The following is a 15,213-nucleotide window of genomic DNA, read 5'->3' on the forward strand; positions in this document are numbered from 1 at the left end:
ACACCAGCGGCCTCCTCCTTTTATAAACACGGCCCGGTGGGGGGGGGGGGGTGTACAAGGGGCGGGGGACTACTTTGCTCAGCGCGCAGGCGCACGAGGCACTACTTTTTCTTCCATTGCTTTATCGTTGCGGGGAGAAACGACTGCAGTCCGCCCCGCCCTCACACCCGCGGAGCGTGCTGCGGGTGTGAGTCGCCTGAGATTGGGCCGGGCAGTAGTCGGGGTAGTCAATTGTATAAAAACATTTACTTTGACATTTTTTTTAATACACTAAAAATAATTATTCATGTCCATTGAAATGTATTTCTTTGAAGATGTCTAAAATAAGTATATTAAAAGTAGCAAGGATCAAAGTAAAGTTAATACTGGTAGGAACCACCTGGTTCCACCAGCCCACAGGAGATTACTGTGTCCGTCCGTCCGTCGTGAATCCAAAAATGGGAGGGGTGGGGCTGGGTGGAGAGGGGAGGGTGGGGAGGGGCTGGGTGGGGAGGGGCTGGGTGGGGAGGGAGGGGCTGGGTGGGGAGAGGAGGGTGGGGAGGGGCTGGGTGGTGAGGGGCTGGGTGGGGAGAGGAGGGTGGGGAGGGGCTGGGTGGGGAGGGTGGGGAGGGGCTGGGTGGGGCCGGGTGGGGTGGGGGGTGGGAGGGGTGGGGCTGGGTGAGGAGGGGCTGGTCACCCCGTGGTGCCCTTATAAAACTCAACATTTAACCTACTCACGCCGGCTTGTGCCCGCCCTCAGTCGGGCATATTTGCGGAATACACCACGCCGCCGTTGACCCTGGTCATTGACCAAGCAACCCAACGTTCCTACCATCTCCCTCAGCAGAAATGTGTTAAAACTACCTTAAAATGAAAAAAAAGTTCAGTATAGTAGTGGAGAGATGGGAGTGACTAGACTCACTAGAGCGACTCTACCTCTGTGGCCAATGAAGAAGGATCATTGCGAACGTCGCCGATTATTATATTTGGAGTTTGCGTGCCTCTCTCTGTGTGGTAGTGTGGATTTTTTCTCCGGGTCCTCCGGTTTTCCCCTCCACATTTAAAATCGACATCACGCGTTTAGAGTATTTGGCTGCTTTACATTTCCACACGATGAGGTTAAGCCACTTCGTTGAGCTATACAGCTCAGTGGGCCGTACGAAAGCTTCAAATCAAGATTAAAATGTTTATAGTTTAGTTTTTGACGAACGTGTTTAGTTATTTTTTAAATCCTTTATATTAAGTTCACTTGCGCGCTTGCTTGCTTGCGCGCTTACGACCGTGCAAATCTTTCGGTCGTTTTTTAACCCACTTCCCGTGATCCAATCGAGCTGACATTTTGGCACACAGACTCGTTGTGCGTGACAATTTATTTCGTGAAATTTTTTTTCCAAAATTTCCCATTTTTTAGGGTAAAAAAAAATTATATTTTATTTAAAATACCAATGTGATAAAAATGAAACTCTTACTCAAGAAAAACTGAAATGAATAATAAAATAAAACCGATGCCACGCAAATAAAGGATTTATAGTGAAAAACTTTGTTTTTACGGATTAATTTTTTTATCCATACACCACTGTCAACGCAGTCACAAAATAGCATATTTATGCTAAAAGAATCCGATGAGCTATCAAGCTTTTTTTCACAGATGTTCAGTGGGTGTCGATCAGAAATAATCTTTAATGAATGGCATTGGCACATTCAGACCTGCAAATGCATCTGGGGATGTCACGGCAAGTTCCTAAAGTGCCAAGTCAGCTGATGCAGCGCCACTCGATTTCCGAGCTCACTGCCTGAAACTCGAAGCAATTTGAGCAAAACTTCGTGGTTAGGCCCTCGTTAAATTCAGTATTGAAAAGCCTTAAGGCGCCCGTGAGAGAGGCGCTTTAGCGGTCTGAATTTTATCCGACACATTGGCCACGTATGAATAATAAAACATCTTTGTAAACTTTGTTGATTTAAAGCTTTCGTGACTGCAGGGATTCAAATTCTTGGTTCTTTCGGTAAAGTCACGTAGAAGGGAAATCATAAAATAATATGAATATAAAACAGGAAAAATTCTCACGTTTCGACTGCAACACAAGCAATCATCATCAGGTGTGAAATCCACAGAAAGAAAATCCACAAAAAAATATTTCTATGGATTTCACACCTGATGATGATTGCTTGTGTTGCAGTCGAAACGTCGTGAGAATTTGTATTGTTTAATGTTTATATTTTATTTTCCTTCTACGTGACTACCGAAAGAACCAAGAATATATTTGCAAACGTGACAATCCTTGTCGGGTGGTGGGATAACAATATTTTTTTTACATAAACTACCACGTGGCCTGACCCGAAAAAACAGATGGATCGGTGGTAATCCATGTCTGGTGAAAAACCTCACGGAGCCGGAAGCCTCGTTAATTTGGCCAGGATTCTACAGGATAAGTCCCTTCAAGGCAATATACATTTAGGGACCGTCCATAAATGACGTCACGCACCTAGGGAGGGGGGTCAGACATTTGTGACGATGTATGACGGGGGGGGGGGGGTTGAGAAATGTGACATCACATCAAAATGCGCAACTTTAAATAAATATAAACACGTTCTACTTAATTAAAGACTTTTCAATAAATGTTTTCTCCTACAACATCAGAGTGCAGCGGCACATAAAATACGCACTACAATGACAATAGTTTAAAGTGATTTGAAGCATGATTTATTTTTCGGGGGGGGCAGCTTTGTGACACCATATTTGAGGGGGGTCTGACTTTGTGACGCCGGGTGACTAGGGGGTAAAAAATCAAACGGTGACCTGACAGCGACACAGCACAAGAGAGATTGACATGATGGCGTGTTCTTTAAATGTCTCTTGTTATAGCATTCGTGTTTTTATCCTGAGTTGGAAAGTGTAACAAACAAAAAAAACTTGGCAATCGCAAAGTGCTGCGCCCTCTGCTGGACTTAACACGCAACGTTGCCTATGCAGCAAGAGGGAATCTTGTTTCATGCCTCCTGTACTGCGTTATTCAAGGGCAGAGGTCGCAAACGGGTTTTGATTCCTTACCCGTACTCGGCCGCACCAGGGTCGCAAACGGGTACCCGTACCCTACCCAATACCCGTACCCGGCCGGGTATCGGGTAGGGTACCCGATTGCGACCTCTGGGATGAAGCCATGTTGCAGGCGCGGGTGGGTTGATTCTAGGAACTTGAATTGTGAGAAGAGACAAGACGTTGGGAAATGAGTGACAAACGGTTACTCACCAGTGACTCACGGCTTACCCGTACCCGGCCGCACCAGGGTCGCAAACGGCTACCCGTACCCGGCAGCTGGGTATCGGGTACCCGATTGCGACCTCTGCTATGCAGTAAGAGGGAATCTTGTTTCATGCCTCCTGTACTGCGTTATTCAAGGGCCAGAGCAGATATCGGTGCCACCTAGTGGCACAGCATTAGTATCACCGATCAACTTATTTGAATAACTAATTTCAAGTGACTATCACACAATTTACTGTTCTCGGCCACGTAAATAAATCGGAACCGCGAAAGTTAAGCCACCTCCTCAGGTGGTACCGACAAACGCAACATCTGGTCTCGTTGTGGCCCGGTCGAGCGTGTGTGGACCGCCGCCCGTGCTGTCGCTGCTTTCGATGCTGGCGACTCCCTGTTGATGGCACAGATGGCTGAGAAAAGTGAATTCCAGACTAAGTTGGCAGTAAAAGGGTATAAATGAGACAAGAGGTCACGGGGACACGAGATAAACATTTTTTATTAGGAGCGAGCGTTCCAAAAATGTTCTGAAACACCACAATCCAGACTTGACAGCAAGCATCGTCAAACACCATTCATTGCGCTCACAGCTTTCCAAGGTTTACCAAAATCGACCAGTACATGCAATGAACATCAGTCTCAAATTTGCATCTTGAGAAGTTAGGTAAACCTGAAAAGGCCACATCTGAGATGAATTGAGTTTGACTTCTGGTGATATTGAAATGACCCAGAGATAATAACATCTGTGTACACCTCGGTCTTGGTGTCTAAGGGGATTCGTGAACAGGCGTATCTGTCCCTGTGTCTCTGTCTACTTGACTCCAGCTCCCTGTGTCAGTCTGCCCCATGTCTCGGGACTCACAATCAGAAACTTTATTTTTTTCCTGGAGGAATCCTATGAGTCTTGAAGCTTTTTTTCAAATATGTCCAATAGAGGCAGGTCAGAAAGTTACAACAATACAAAAAAGGGTGTCAAAGGGTGTGTCTACCCCCCCCCCCACCCCCAATATCTTTGTGTGTCGGTCCACCTTTCTCTCGGTGTCTTTCTGATCCTGTGTCCTGTCTTTAAACATTGCTCCGCGTTCCCCCGTTATGTCCCCGTCTGCCTACCCCCCCCCCCTCGTGTCTCCATATATATTGAACTTCCTTCGCACCGTACATAACCAACTGCGTTTCTCTGTTCTGCCCTTGTCTCCATGTCTCCGAGTTCTCCCCGTGTTTCCGTGTCTCTTTGCGCCCCCCCCCGCCATGTCTCTATATATCTCTGCCCCCCCCCCCCACCACCACCGTATCGATGTGTCAGGACAAATCTCAGCGCGACGAGGACGTTTGTCGGGGGCCCTGCGTCTCCATCTCCATCTCGTACTCGATGTCGACGTGCGGTCGCTTGAGACGCATAATCCCCTCGCTCTGTGCTAGTGACGTTGTCGCCACCTCCTCACCCTCCTTTTCCACCTCATCCAGTCGATCCATCTCCTGTGGAAGACATAGCCTCTCTTGAGTTATGTTGTTTTTACACGTTTTTTATTAACTCACTCTGTCTGTTGTTGTTGTTGTTGTCGTAGCCTCAAATCTTGTAACTCAATTTTAACCCACTTCCCAATGTGGTATCGACTGCAAACTTGGTATACTTATGTCATACTGATGACAATACTAAATTCTATCATTAAAAAAAAATAGATATTTTTTTACGTGTTATATTTCGGCTTGGGTCTAATTGTCCACGCTCAACCGACGTTGGCTGTAAATCACCACGGTCCCTTACGTTATGGCAAGCTTCGGGGCCACTTCCTGGAGTCGTGGAGTTCTGCCATTACTAGTACGGTACATTTCATTAAAGCGTGTTTAAAAAAAAGTATTTTTAAATATTACTTATTATTATTTATACTCCAGTCGCCAAACTGTTCCGTCATACATGGCCTAGCCCTGGAGTGAGGAACTGGTTCCTTACTGAGGGCCAAATAAGACTAAAGGGTTCTTCAAGCCGTGGCCAGTGGGACAAATGGTATTGCAGTGGCCCACCGAGCTATGATAATAATTCTGCAATAAAAAATGTATACAATATATCACAAATATAAATGAGCGTGACTTTATGAGGCACGGAGCTGAGGTCAGTGTTACTTGAAAGGCAGGCGAAAGATATGGGGCATTGAAGTGCCTCTTAAAAGTGTGCGTAGATCAGTGATTGAATGCTGTGAATATGCAATGGGATGGGTTTCCAGATGGCAGGGGCTGCCATGGAGAAACGAGGCCTAGCAGTGATGGTCCTGCCTGATCCTTAGTATAGAGAGAAGATTGTGAGTCTTGCATAGCAAGATGAGAGATGAATGAGAGGTGAGAGAGCTGCAGACAAGTACAGAGGAGTGGGTCACATGTCCAGTGATTATGAAGTTGCCACAGCTATGCGACATCATAACATTTGTACACATGCTATTAAATCACTCGGCCCACCACACGCAAACTATATTATGTGACCTGCCAGAAAATAGTTGACTAACTCTAAGTGTACTGCACGTGTGACAGAGACATGCATGTGTGATTCGGTGTATTTGGCTGCTATACATATCCAAATAATAAGCCACTTCATCGAGCTATCATTTGTGGCCAGGTCGCTTACTTGGTTAATCACAAAGTTTATTTGATTTTGATGATGTATTTGCGGTACATGTGTGATGATAGTTGTACTGCACGTGTGATAGAGACATGCGTGTGTGATGCATGATCGATGAAGGCTGATTTTCACCTCAAAGTCACTCAAGTCGCTCTCCTCAAAGTTTTCCCCAACAACGTATTCCACTTCCCTTTCACCTTCCTGCATTTACAGACATAACCACACCATGAGCAACCATCATCATCAATTAGAATCATCATCTCAACAGCATCATCAATGGCATCATCATCATTTTTCATACTTTGTTTTCACATTGCAATGTGTTGCTGATTTTATGTAAATAATTTAACCTAGGTTTCCCTTTATAAACTCCTGTGGTCTTTTGCATTAATTGTGAGTCTATGTAAGTCTAAGTCAGTATATCTCTATATTAAGTTAAGAGGGCTTTGCAAGTACATACAAGTCTATGGGTCTCTGTAAGTCTATGGGTCACTGTAGAAGCCTGCAAATATCTAGGTATAAAGTATATAACTGGCTGTGTAAGTCTATGGAAGTCTAAACTCTGCCACCTCCCGCTGAGAACACATAGGTGCAATGCCCGACAAGGTCTGTGATCTGTGTGCCGTGTGTGTGTGCGAGGGGACGCTCACCTCTTCGTTTTCCTCCTCCTCCTCACTCTCCTCGGCGCTGTCGGCATCCTGCTGCTCCAGCGCCTTGTCAAACGCGTGCGCGGGGAAGTTGTAGATGTCCCCATACTGCAAGAACAAAGATCCCCCGTGTAGCCTTAACAGACTGTTGGGGCAAGTGCTGTTAGCAAGCACCTGTGAAGGTCAGCATGGGATGGCACACGAGGGGGTCGGTGGCCAACACCACGTCCTGCTGCCTTTGTTTACACATCGCACCAGGTACTCATTTGAAGCCGAGTCGACCTAGAGGAGGCCCATGACCAGTTCAGATAATCGTGAATGGTATTGGCCGTGAGCAGGAATCGAACTCGGGTCGCTGGGTTCGTAGCGCACACACACACACACGTTTACATGGTCACGCACAAACTAGGTGAATGGTCATCCAAAACAAAGCACCCCCATTTTAGGCTCAACAGACTCTTGGGGAAAGCGCTGTTAGCGAGCATCTATGAAGGCTCGCACTGCACACGAGGGGGTGGGGTGGCCGGCACCACGCCCGGCTGCCTTTGTCTCTCGAGTGGCAAAGTTTACACATCGCACTAGGTACTCATTGAAGGTTGAGTCGACCTAGGGGAGGCCCTGGTTCAGATATATATTCATCACCGATGTTGGCCCTCGGCAGGAATCGAACTCGGGTCGCTGGGTTCTATTCACAGCGCGCGAACCGCTGCTTAACAACAAGCTTCAGGAACTTTATATGGAGCTAGAGAGCTCTTTAGGAAGTGTTCAAAGCGAGGATGGGTTTTGTTCTTTGAACACGAGGCATGCAGTTGTCTCGCTGGCAGCTTCACGCCGATTACGATTAAGTTCTGGCCGAAGGCAAACACGGTCAAGATCCTCCAGGTTAAGGCCACTAATTGAAAAGGCATGACCAGTGAATGATTGGTGGAGACTTACGCCCAGCTGCTACGTGTGGGTGCAGTAGTGTCAAAGCGACTTGAGAATGTGCACTTTGCTGTTGGCTGCCGGAGCCATGACCCCAGACGATCGGGGGAGGAGAAGGTGAAAGTGGCGTGCATGTGCGTGTACGCGCACGCGTCACCCCGTACCGTTCCTTGCTTCAACCTCTCCAGCAGCTCCTTCTCGATGGCATTCTCCAGCTGAGCGGCGACCAGGGCCTTTTCCTGTCGCGAACAAAGCACCGGGTTATATATCGGCGAGGTCTCTTCACGACGTTAATGATGAAAATTACATTAATGAGCAGGAAGCCAACAATCCCATACGTATGCATGCAACAATCCCAAACTGCTTTTTGTGTTCAGTTTGTTGAACTTCTTTCGCACCGCACGTAGCCAAGCATGCCAATCGGAGGTGCGGGGGAAGGACAACAAAATGAACACAAAACGAAGTTCTAAAAAAATTCGTTTTCAATCTAGATGTAGCCATACCCACCAGATCACTCACCCAATCCCTTTCTGCCTCCCTCTTCTGCCTCATTTTACCTCCCTCCCTGTGTGCAAGAAAAATTCCAAAACTGTCCCCTCAGAATGTGTCTCCCAGTTAACAGCGTGGTTCTCAACTCTTTTTGGATAATGGCGACCCTCCAAACAAGTCGAATGGTTACGAAGGCCACAATACACAGAGCTCATATCCACGTTTCTGATCACCAAGTCCTAGTTAAGGAACTTGTTTCAAGCTGTGCATTAATGTATTTCGTCCCCGCAACTTGGCACCGATGTTCCCTGCGAACATTCAAAAGTCCTACTACACGGTATCCATGCCACAATCAGCACCCCTTCATTGAGAACCCAAGGTTAACAAGGCGTTCTTACCTCTCTCCTTTTCTCCCTGCGCTCCACCTTCTGACTCAAGGGGACCAGCTTCCTCCTGAAACAGACCAGAGACACACACAGAGATAGGGGTCGGGTGTCGTTGCAAAATGAGTAAAATTTATATTCGTGCAATTCTGATAGTGTCTGCGTTGATAGCCTTGCGCTAAGTTTAACATAGTCTGCAGGAGTTTTGTAGCAGGGGGCGATATTGCGATTCGAATTCTAAACTGAGTAACGTGCTGGCAGTTTTTTTGTGGCAAACTTGGGAGTGTGACGCCGGCACACAATTGCCTTCTTGTTTCAAATTAAAACTGGGGTTCTTTTACGTGCAATGTAAACCAGACGATAATGTTTTCATGAATACACCCACAGTAATAACCAGGACGCGCGCTGCCATATTCGAGCCGCAAACCTCTGCAACAAGCGGTGAAGAACGCCACGGTGGCGAGATGTTACCTTCCTCAACACGTCGGCTTTCGCGACCAATATCATCCATAATAGAGGTTTTTTGGTTTAGATCGAGTAACTACGTGTCGTTAAACCTGCCACCACCCGACACAGCCAATTAGTCAGGTTTGTCATGTAAACAAAACGTGGTGGCAGGTTTGGGTGATGGTAGGTTTAACGACACATTTATAGTTATGCAATCTAACCCAAAAAAACTATATCATGTCATCTTCCTCACCTGGTATACAGGAGGTTGGGGATGTGATCCAGACCCTGACGCCTGCTGTATATTTGGACTGTGGTCACGTGGATTTTTTCCTCCGGGTCCTCTGGTTTTCCCTCCACATTTATAAACATGCGTTTTGATTATCTGGCTGCCATACATTTCCACGTGATAAGCCACTCTGTTGAGCTAATAGCACAGTGGGCTTTACCTGGTAAAAAAAAATAGTTTCGATTTATTTATATTTTTTGTGATTTGCTTACCTTTTTATACTTTGCACTGCTATCATGTTTTTGTATTGTTTGTTGTTCTAATGTTCTTACCCGTCCCTACTGGACATCTGTGAAAAACAGTTTTCAAGCTCATGGGATTCCTCCTCCAGTATAAATAACTATTCAGATTCTGAGAACGTGCTACCACTGGCACATACGCGTCACCGCTGGGCCACGTATATCTTCCACCAATTTTATTTCGATGACAAAAACCGAAACGTGTCACAGCCCCCACGGAGCCCGCGTGCGAGTCGTCGTGCGAAGGGGAGCCCCCGCTTACGTGCGCTTGAGCGTGAGCTTGCGGATGCGGATGAGGTACTGCGTGATCTTGGTGAGGCGCTGTTTGCACTTGTGCCTCAGGAAGCGAGGCCAGTAGAGCAGCGCTTCGTCGATCTGCTCAAGCGCCCGCTCGTAGCACTTGCTGAGCTTGACCTGCGTGCGGGGGGGGGGGGGGGTAAACCGTCGGTCACAATGGAGTTGTACTGTTCGAGCGTGCGGTCCAAATGAGACGGTACGAAGTGGACAGAAAATACAAGATGGACGTACAAATGAAAAGGACAATGGAAATGACCCCCGCACCCGAACGCACCTTTTCCCACATGCGGGCAGGGAAGGCAGCTCTTTCGATGACCTTCATGTACAGGTAGCAAATACCTGCACACACACACATATATATAAAAGATAAAGATCCCCCATATAGCCTTAACAGACTGTAGGGGCAAGTGCTGTAAGCGAGCACCTATGAAGGCCACAACGGTACACGAGGGGGTGGGTGGCCAGCACCACGCCCGACCGCCTTTGTCTCCCCAGTGGCGATGTTTACACACCGCACCAGGTACTCATTTAAGGCTGAGTCGACCTAGGGGAGGCCCAGGACCGGTTCAGATAATCGTCACTGGTGTTAGCCGTGAGCGGGAATCGAACCCGTGTCGCCGGGTTCATAGCGCAGCGCGCTAACCGCTACACTATCGCTCCCCACACACATATATATACACACACTTAGACAAGCAATTTCCATGTAGTCTACGTATACTAACGGAGCAAGTGCTGTGATTAAACACCTTTTGTTTGTATGTGCAAGCACCACACTCGGTACTCATTTAAGTGATGATAAAATGTTCAGGACAGGTTCATATGCACGAAGAGATGAACAAGCGTGTGTGATGATCAGTGGCAGTGCGGGACCACACATTTGTTTTGGTATGTAGCCATACACGTGTACATATGTAAAGGTGTGCGTGCAAGTGTGCTTGTGCGAATATTACCTTTCTCCTCCCGCACCGTTGCGTACTGGCTGTTGGCCAGGGGACACGATGATCTGTTGCACAAGCCCGTCGTGTTGTATTCATTACGGCAAAAGTTCTGCGTCTTGGTCCTGAAAAAATTAACCCGTAAAAACAAAGTTTTTCACTATAAATCCTTTAAATGCGTGGCATCGGTTTTATTTTATTATTCATTTCTGTTTTTCTTGAGCAAGAGTTTCATTTTTATCACATTGGTATTTTAAATTAAATATGACATTTTTTTTCCTAAAAAGTGGAATATTTTGGGAAAAAAATTCACGAAAATAAATTGTCACGCACAACGAGTCTGTGTGCAAAATGTCAGCTCGATTGGATCACGGGAAGTGGGTTAAAAAAAGACCGAAAGATTTGCACGGTCGTAAGCGCGCAAGCAAGCAAGTGAACTTAATATAAAGGATTTAAAAAGACAATAACACGTGACCTCTTCTTAACGAGTTTCCACGAGCCACAAAAACGAGGGTTTGAAATTGAGTTGCCATCCAGTGCGTTTCCGCATTTTTCGTCAACTCGATTTGGACCCTGAATATAGGCTTGCAGCACGAATTTCCCTGGCTGATATTGCCTCACCGGCTGGCCCGAATTCCCTACGACAGAATTGAGGCCGTGTGGAATTACGTAACCATAAATTATACAAATTTCACTATTACGAGAAAAAACATTTTTGGAGTGGGGGCGGCAACATTTGATTAATCGTGTATTTATTTCGCTTTCAAAGATTAAATCTGCAACAGTGCCGTCCTAACCTTTGGCTGAGAAAGTTACATTTGGAACGACTTGGCAAACCCGTGTGATAACTCAAAATCACGTACATTCCGCTTTGCTTTATCTAACTTGAGTGGCCTTTCAGCTGGAGTTCTTGGTCACATCGGGTCACCCTCTGGTAAACTCAAGTCGTCCGTCCCATATAGACAAGATACATTAAAATGTGGTACAACTTGTGTATGCTATCGGTCAACCTTCTTTGCTCAAGTAGGTGGCTCAAACGCATCTGCTGCCCCCCTCCCCCCGACTTCTAAAACAGCTCTTCCCAACCCGAGGATTGTGGCCTACTGATGGTCAACAAGGCCATGGAAAGTGGTCCACGGAACTGGCGCAGATAGAACGACTCAAGAATAGTTAATTTTGAAAACTGTAATGGTTGACAGTGATCGGAGCGTCCAGAAAGGTTATGGACTGGTCAAGAATTCCCTTTCTCCCTGCCTCAAGTCCAGTCTCAAGACGATTTCTTACTTTGCCCACGACTGCCTGCCTCTTCCTCGCTCTAAAATAAACGTGCATCGTGATGTGGTTGCATCTCGATACTGCACGAACCCAAACCGAATTGGATTTTATTTGAACCCATCTACGTGACTTTACCGAAAGACGCAAACAATACGAATTGTCTTCTTGGTTCTGTCGGTAAAGTCACGTAGAAGGGAAATAATAAAATTATAAAAATAAAACCTAATGGATTATTATTAACATAAAAAAATAGAAAGTTATTTTTAATAATAAAAATAAAACATAATAAATTATTATTAACATAATAAATGATTAAGTTTTATTTTTTTTTATAATAAAAATTAAAAATTATTGTTTTATTTTTCCCTTCTACGTGACTTTACCGAAAGAACCAAGAAGATGAATCCCTGCAGTCACGAAAGCTTTAAATCGAAATTTAATACGAATTGTATTTTACAGAAAAGTTGGATGACCCACTCTGTCTGAAAGGCCCACTCCGCTGTAATGTTAAGTGGGTTTGGCAAGTAAACGTCTTCAAGGCTCACATCAATCAGCGAGCCTGTGATATTTGAACATGTTCTGGAACCTGCCATGTACCCACCGAACCTCACTAATCCTCACTCACCGACGTGGTAAAGTGAAGCACTGCATATTCTTAGGTGTTTTCGGTAAAGTCACGTAGGTAAAACATCAAAATTAATAAAATAATAAAATATATTTTTTATTAATTTTATTCTTAGGTGTTTTCGGTAAAGTCACGTAGGTAAAACATCAAAATTAATAAAATATATTTTTTATTAAATTAATAAAATAATTTTATTTTATTAATTTTGATGTTTTACCTACGTGACTTTACCGAAAACACCTAAGAATATGATTCCTTGCAGTCACTAAAGCTTCAAGTCTAGAAGTGAAGCACTGCCTCTGCTCAAACTATCCCGACGAACAAATCAAGGCTTTGGGGAGGCCTTCATCCGCGAGCAAAACGGGCTACGTTCAAATACAACTTACTTGACTTTGAAGGAGCAGAACTGCTTGTTTCCGACAATGTCCCAGATCACCTGCGAGACCAAAACAGCAAGGAAATTAGCCTATTTTTAAATTAAAGTCGCCACCAAGGCAGACCCGAGGTTGCAAGGCCGAAGCCTACGCGCCTTGCCTGAGCGGCTCTGCCGGGGAAGGCGACCCATGGTCGGCCAAAGGCACCGCGCCACAGACCCCCCCCCCCCCGCGCGGTCAGTATTCGACGATGAAATAAAAACTTACGTCGTCGTGCTGCATGGCGGCGAGAAGGACTGAACGCGTGTGTGACTTGTAACGCGATTCTGTGCTTGAGAAAGGGAAATGTTTTATTTTATTTCAGTCGTAGCGTGAGCGAAAGAATTTAAAAGCGACACGTGCGTGCGGTAGGAACCGGGTGCCGCCCGGAACCGGATCCCGGAAAAGGGGGCTTCTTGCCTGGGATCCGGTTCCTCAGAGAGAGAGAGTTTCCTTTTGTGAACCAATCAACAATAATTTAGACACAAACTCTTTGGTTCTTTCGGTAAAGTCACGTAGAAGGGAAATAATAAAATAGTGCAAATATAAAAAATAAAAATTCACACGACGTTTCGACTGCAACACAAGCAATCATCATCAGGTGTGATCAGGTTTGAGAAATATGACGTCACATCAAAATGCACAACTTTAAATAAATATAGACAACACGTTCTACTTAATTAAATAGACTTTTTAATACATGTTTTCTCCTACAACATCAGAGTGCAGCGCCACATTAAATGCGCACTACAATGACAATAGTTTAAAGCGAGTTGGAGCATGTTTTATTTGGTGGGGGGGGGCAGAGCTTTGTGACGTCATATTTGAGGGGGGGGTCTGACTTTTTGTGACGCCATGTGACTAAGAGGGGGGGGCGGAGCTTTGTGACGTCATATTTGAGGGAGGGGGGGTCTGACTTTTTGTGACGTCGTGTGACTAAGAGGGGGGGGCAGAGCTTTGTGACGTCATATTTGAGGGAGGGGGGGTCTGACTTTTTGTGACGTCGTGTGACTAAGAGGGGGGGGGCAGAGCTTTGTAACGTCATATTTGAGGAGGGGGTCTGACTTTTTGTGACGCCGTGTGACTAAGAGGGGGGGGGGCAGAGCTTTGTGACGTCATATTTGAGGGGGGGGTCTGACTTTTTGTGACGCCGTGTGACTAAGAGGGGGGGGGGGCAGAGCTTTGTGACGTCATATTTGAGGGGGGGGTCTGACTTTTTGTGACGCCATGTGACGAAGAGGGGGGGGGGGCAGAGCTTTGTGACGTCATTTTTGAGGGGGGGGTCTGACTTTTTGTGACGTCGTGTGACGAAGGGGGGGGGGGGCAGAGCTTTGTGACGTCATATTTGAGGGGGGGTCTGACTTTTTGTGACGTCGTGTGACGAAGGGGGGGGGCAGAGCTTTATGACGTCATATTTGAGGGGGGGGTCTGACTTTTTGTGACGTCGTGTGACGAAGAAAGGGGGGGGCAGAGTTTTGTGACGTCATATTTAAGGGGGGGGGTCTGACTTTTTGTGACGTCGTGTGACTAAGAGGGGGGGGCAGAGCTTTGTGACGTCATATTTGAGGGGGGGGTCTGACTTTTTGTGACGCCGTGTGACGAAGAGGGGGGGGGGGCAGAGCTTTGTGACGTCATATTTGAGGGGGGGGGTCTGACTTTTTGTGACGTCGTGTGACTAAGAGGGGGGGGGGGAGGCAGAGCTTTGTGACGTCATATTTGAGAGGGGGGGGGGCTTTCCCGGTGAACAAAAAAAATTCCAGTTTTTAGTTTAATCGCCTCATTCCCATACACAGTATGTCTGGCCACGTAATTTTTACACATTCTATCAGCCGCACGGTCTACTGCAAGTGCATAATGTCATCAGTGTTTGTTCCACGCAAGAAAAACTCTTTGATCGGTTTCAAAATTCAGTGTCCCATCGACAGCCAGGCTTGCTTGAATCAATACTGGAACTTTGAGGAACCAATGCGTTGGCAAGTGCTTGCACAAGCACAATTAATGACAATAGAGGTAACGCAATCGTCAATTAATCAAATAAATATTTACAAAAGGCGACGTCTCGAACAATGGCCCTTCTTCACAGCTTGTGGTGACATGATGTGCAATACCGCACTATGCTATTATTTGTCCGCCGGATGGCGCCACCACTCATTGCGTTAAGCACGTTAAACATTATTTATTTAAAGATTTCGTGACTGCAGGGATTCATATTCTTGGTTCTTTCGGTAAAGTCACGTAGAAGGGAAACAATAAAATAATAAAAACATTAAACAATAAAAATTCTCACGACGTTTCGACTGCAACACAAGCAATCATCATCAGGTGTGAAATCCACAGCAATATTTTTTTTTCCAAATTGAAATCCACAGCAAGTATTTTTTAAAAACATTTTCTTGCTGTGGATTTC

At 45.9% G+C, this 15,213-nt stretch overlaps 1 protein-coding gene across 1 annotated transcript; it reads right to left on the reverse strand.

Moving 5' to 3' along the window:
• Positions 1 to 3,713: 3,713 nt before the first annotated feature.
• LOC133343662 (protein MAK16 homolog B-like) lies at positions 3,714 to 13,223 on the reverse strand. Its single transcript, XM_061553385.1, has 10 exons — positions 13,035 to 13,223; positions 12,780 to 12,829; positions 10,509 to 10,618; positions 9,833 to 9,897; positions 9,524 to 9,675; positions 8,302 to 8,356; positions 7,579 to 7,653; positions 6,494 to 6,598; positions 5,976 to 6,044; positions 3,714 to 4,708 (listed from the first exon to the last, which is right to left on the reverse strand). The coding sequence occupies exons 1-10, from the start codon at positions 13,047 to 13,049 to the stop codon at positions 4,544 to 4,546; spliced, it is 861 nt and encodes a 286-aa protein (XP_061409369.1). The 5' UTR covers positions 13,050 to 13,223; the 3' UTR covers positions 3,714 to 4,543.
• Between the last annotated feature and the right edge of the window lie 1,990 nt (positions 13,224 to 15,213).

The sequence above is a fragment of the Lethenteron reissneri genome, chromosome 2 (assembly GCF_015708825.2).
Source record: "Lethenteron reissneri isolate LAM-NWPU_2019-01 chromosome 2, ASM1570882v1, whole genome shotgun sequence".
NCBI classification, from domain to species: domain Eukaryota; kingdom Metazoa; phylum Chordata; class Hyperoartia; order Petromyzontiformes; family Petromyzontidae; genus Lethenteron; species Lethenteron reissneri.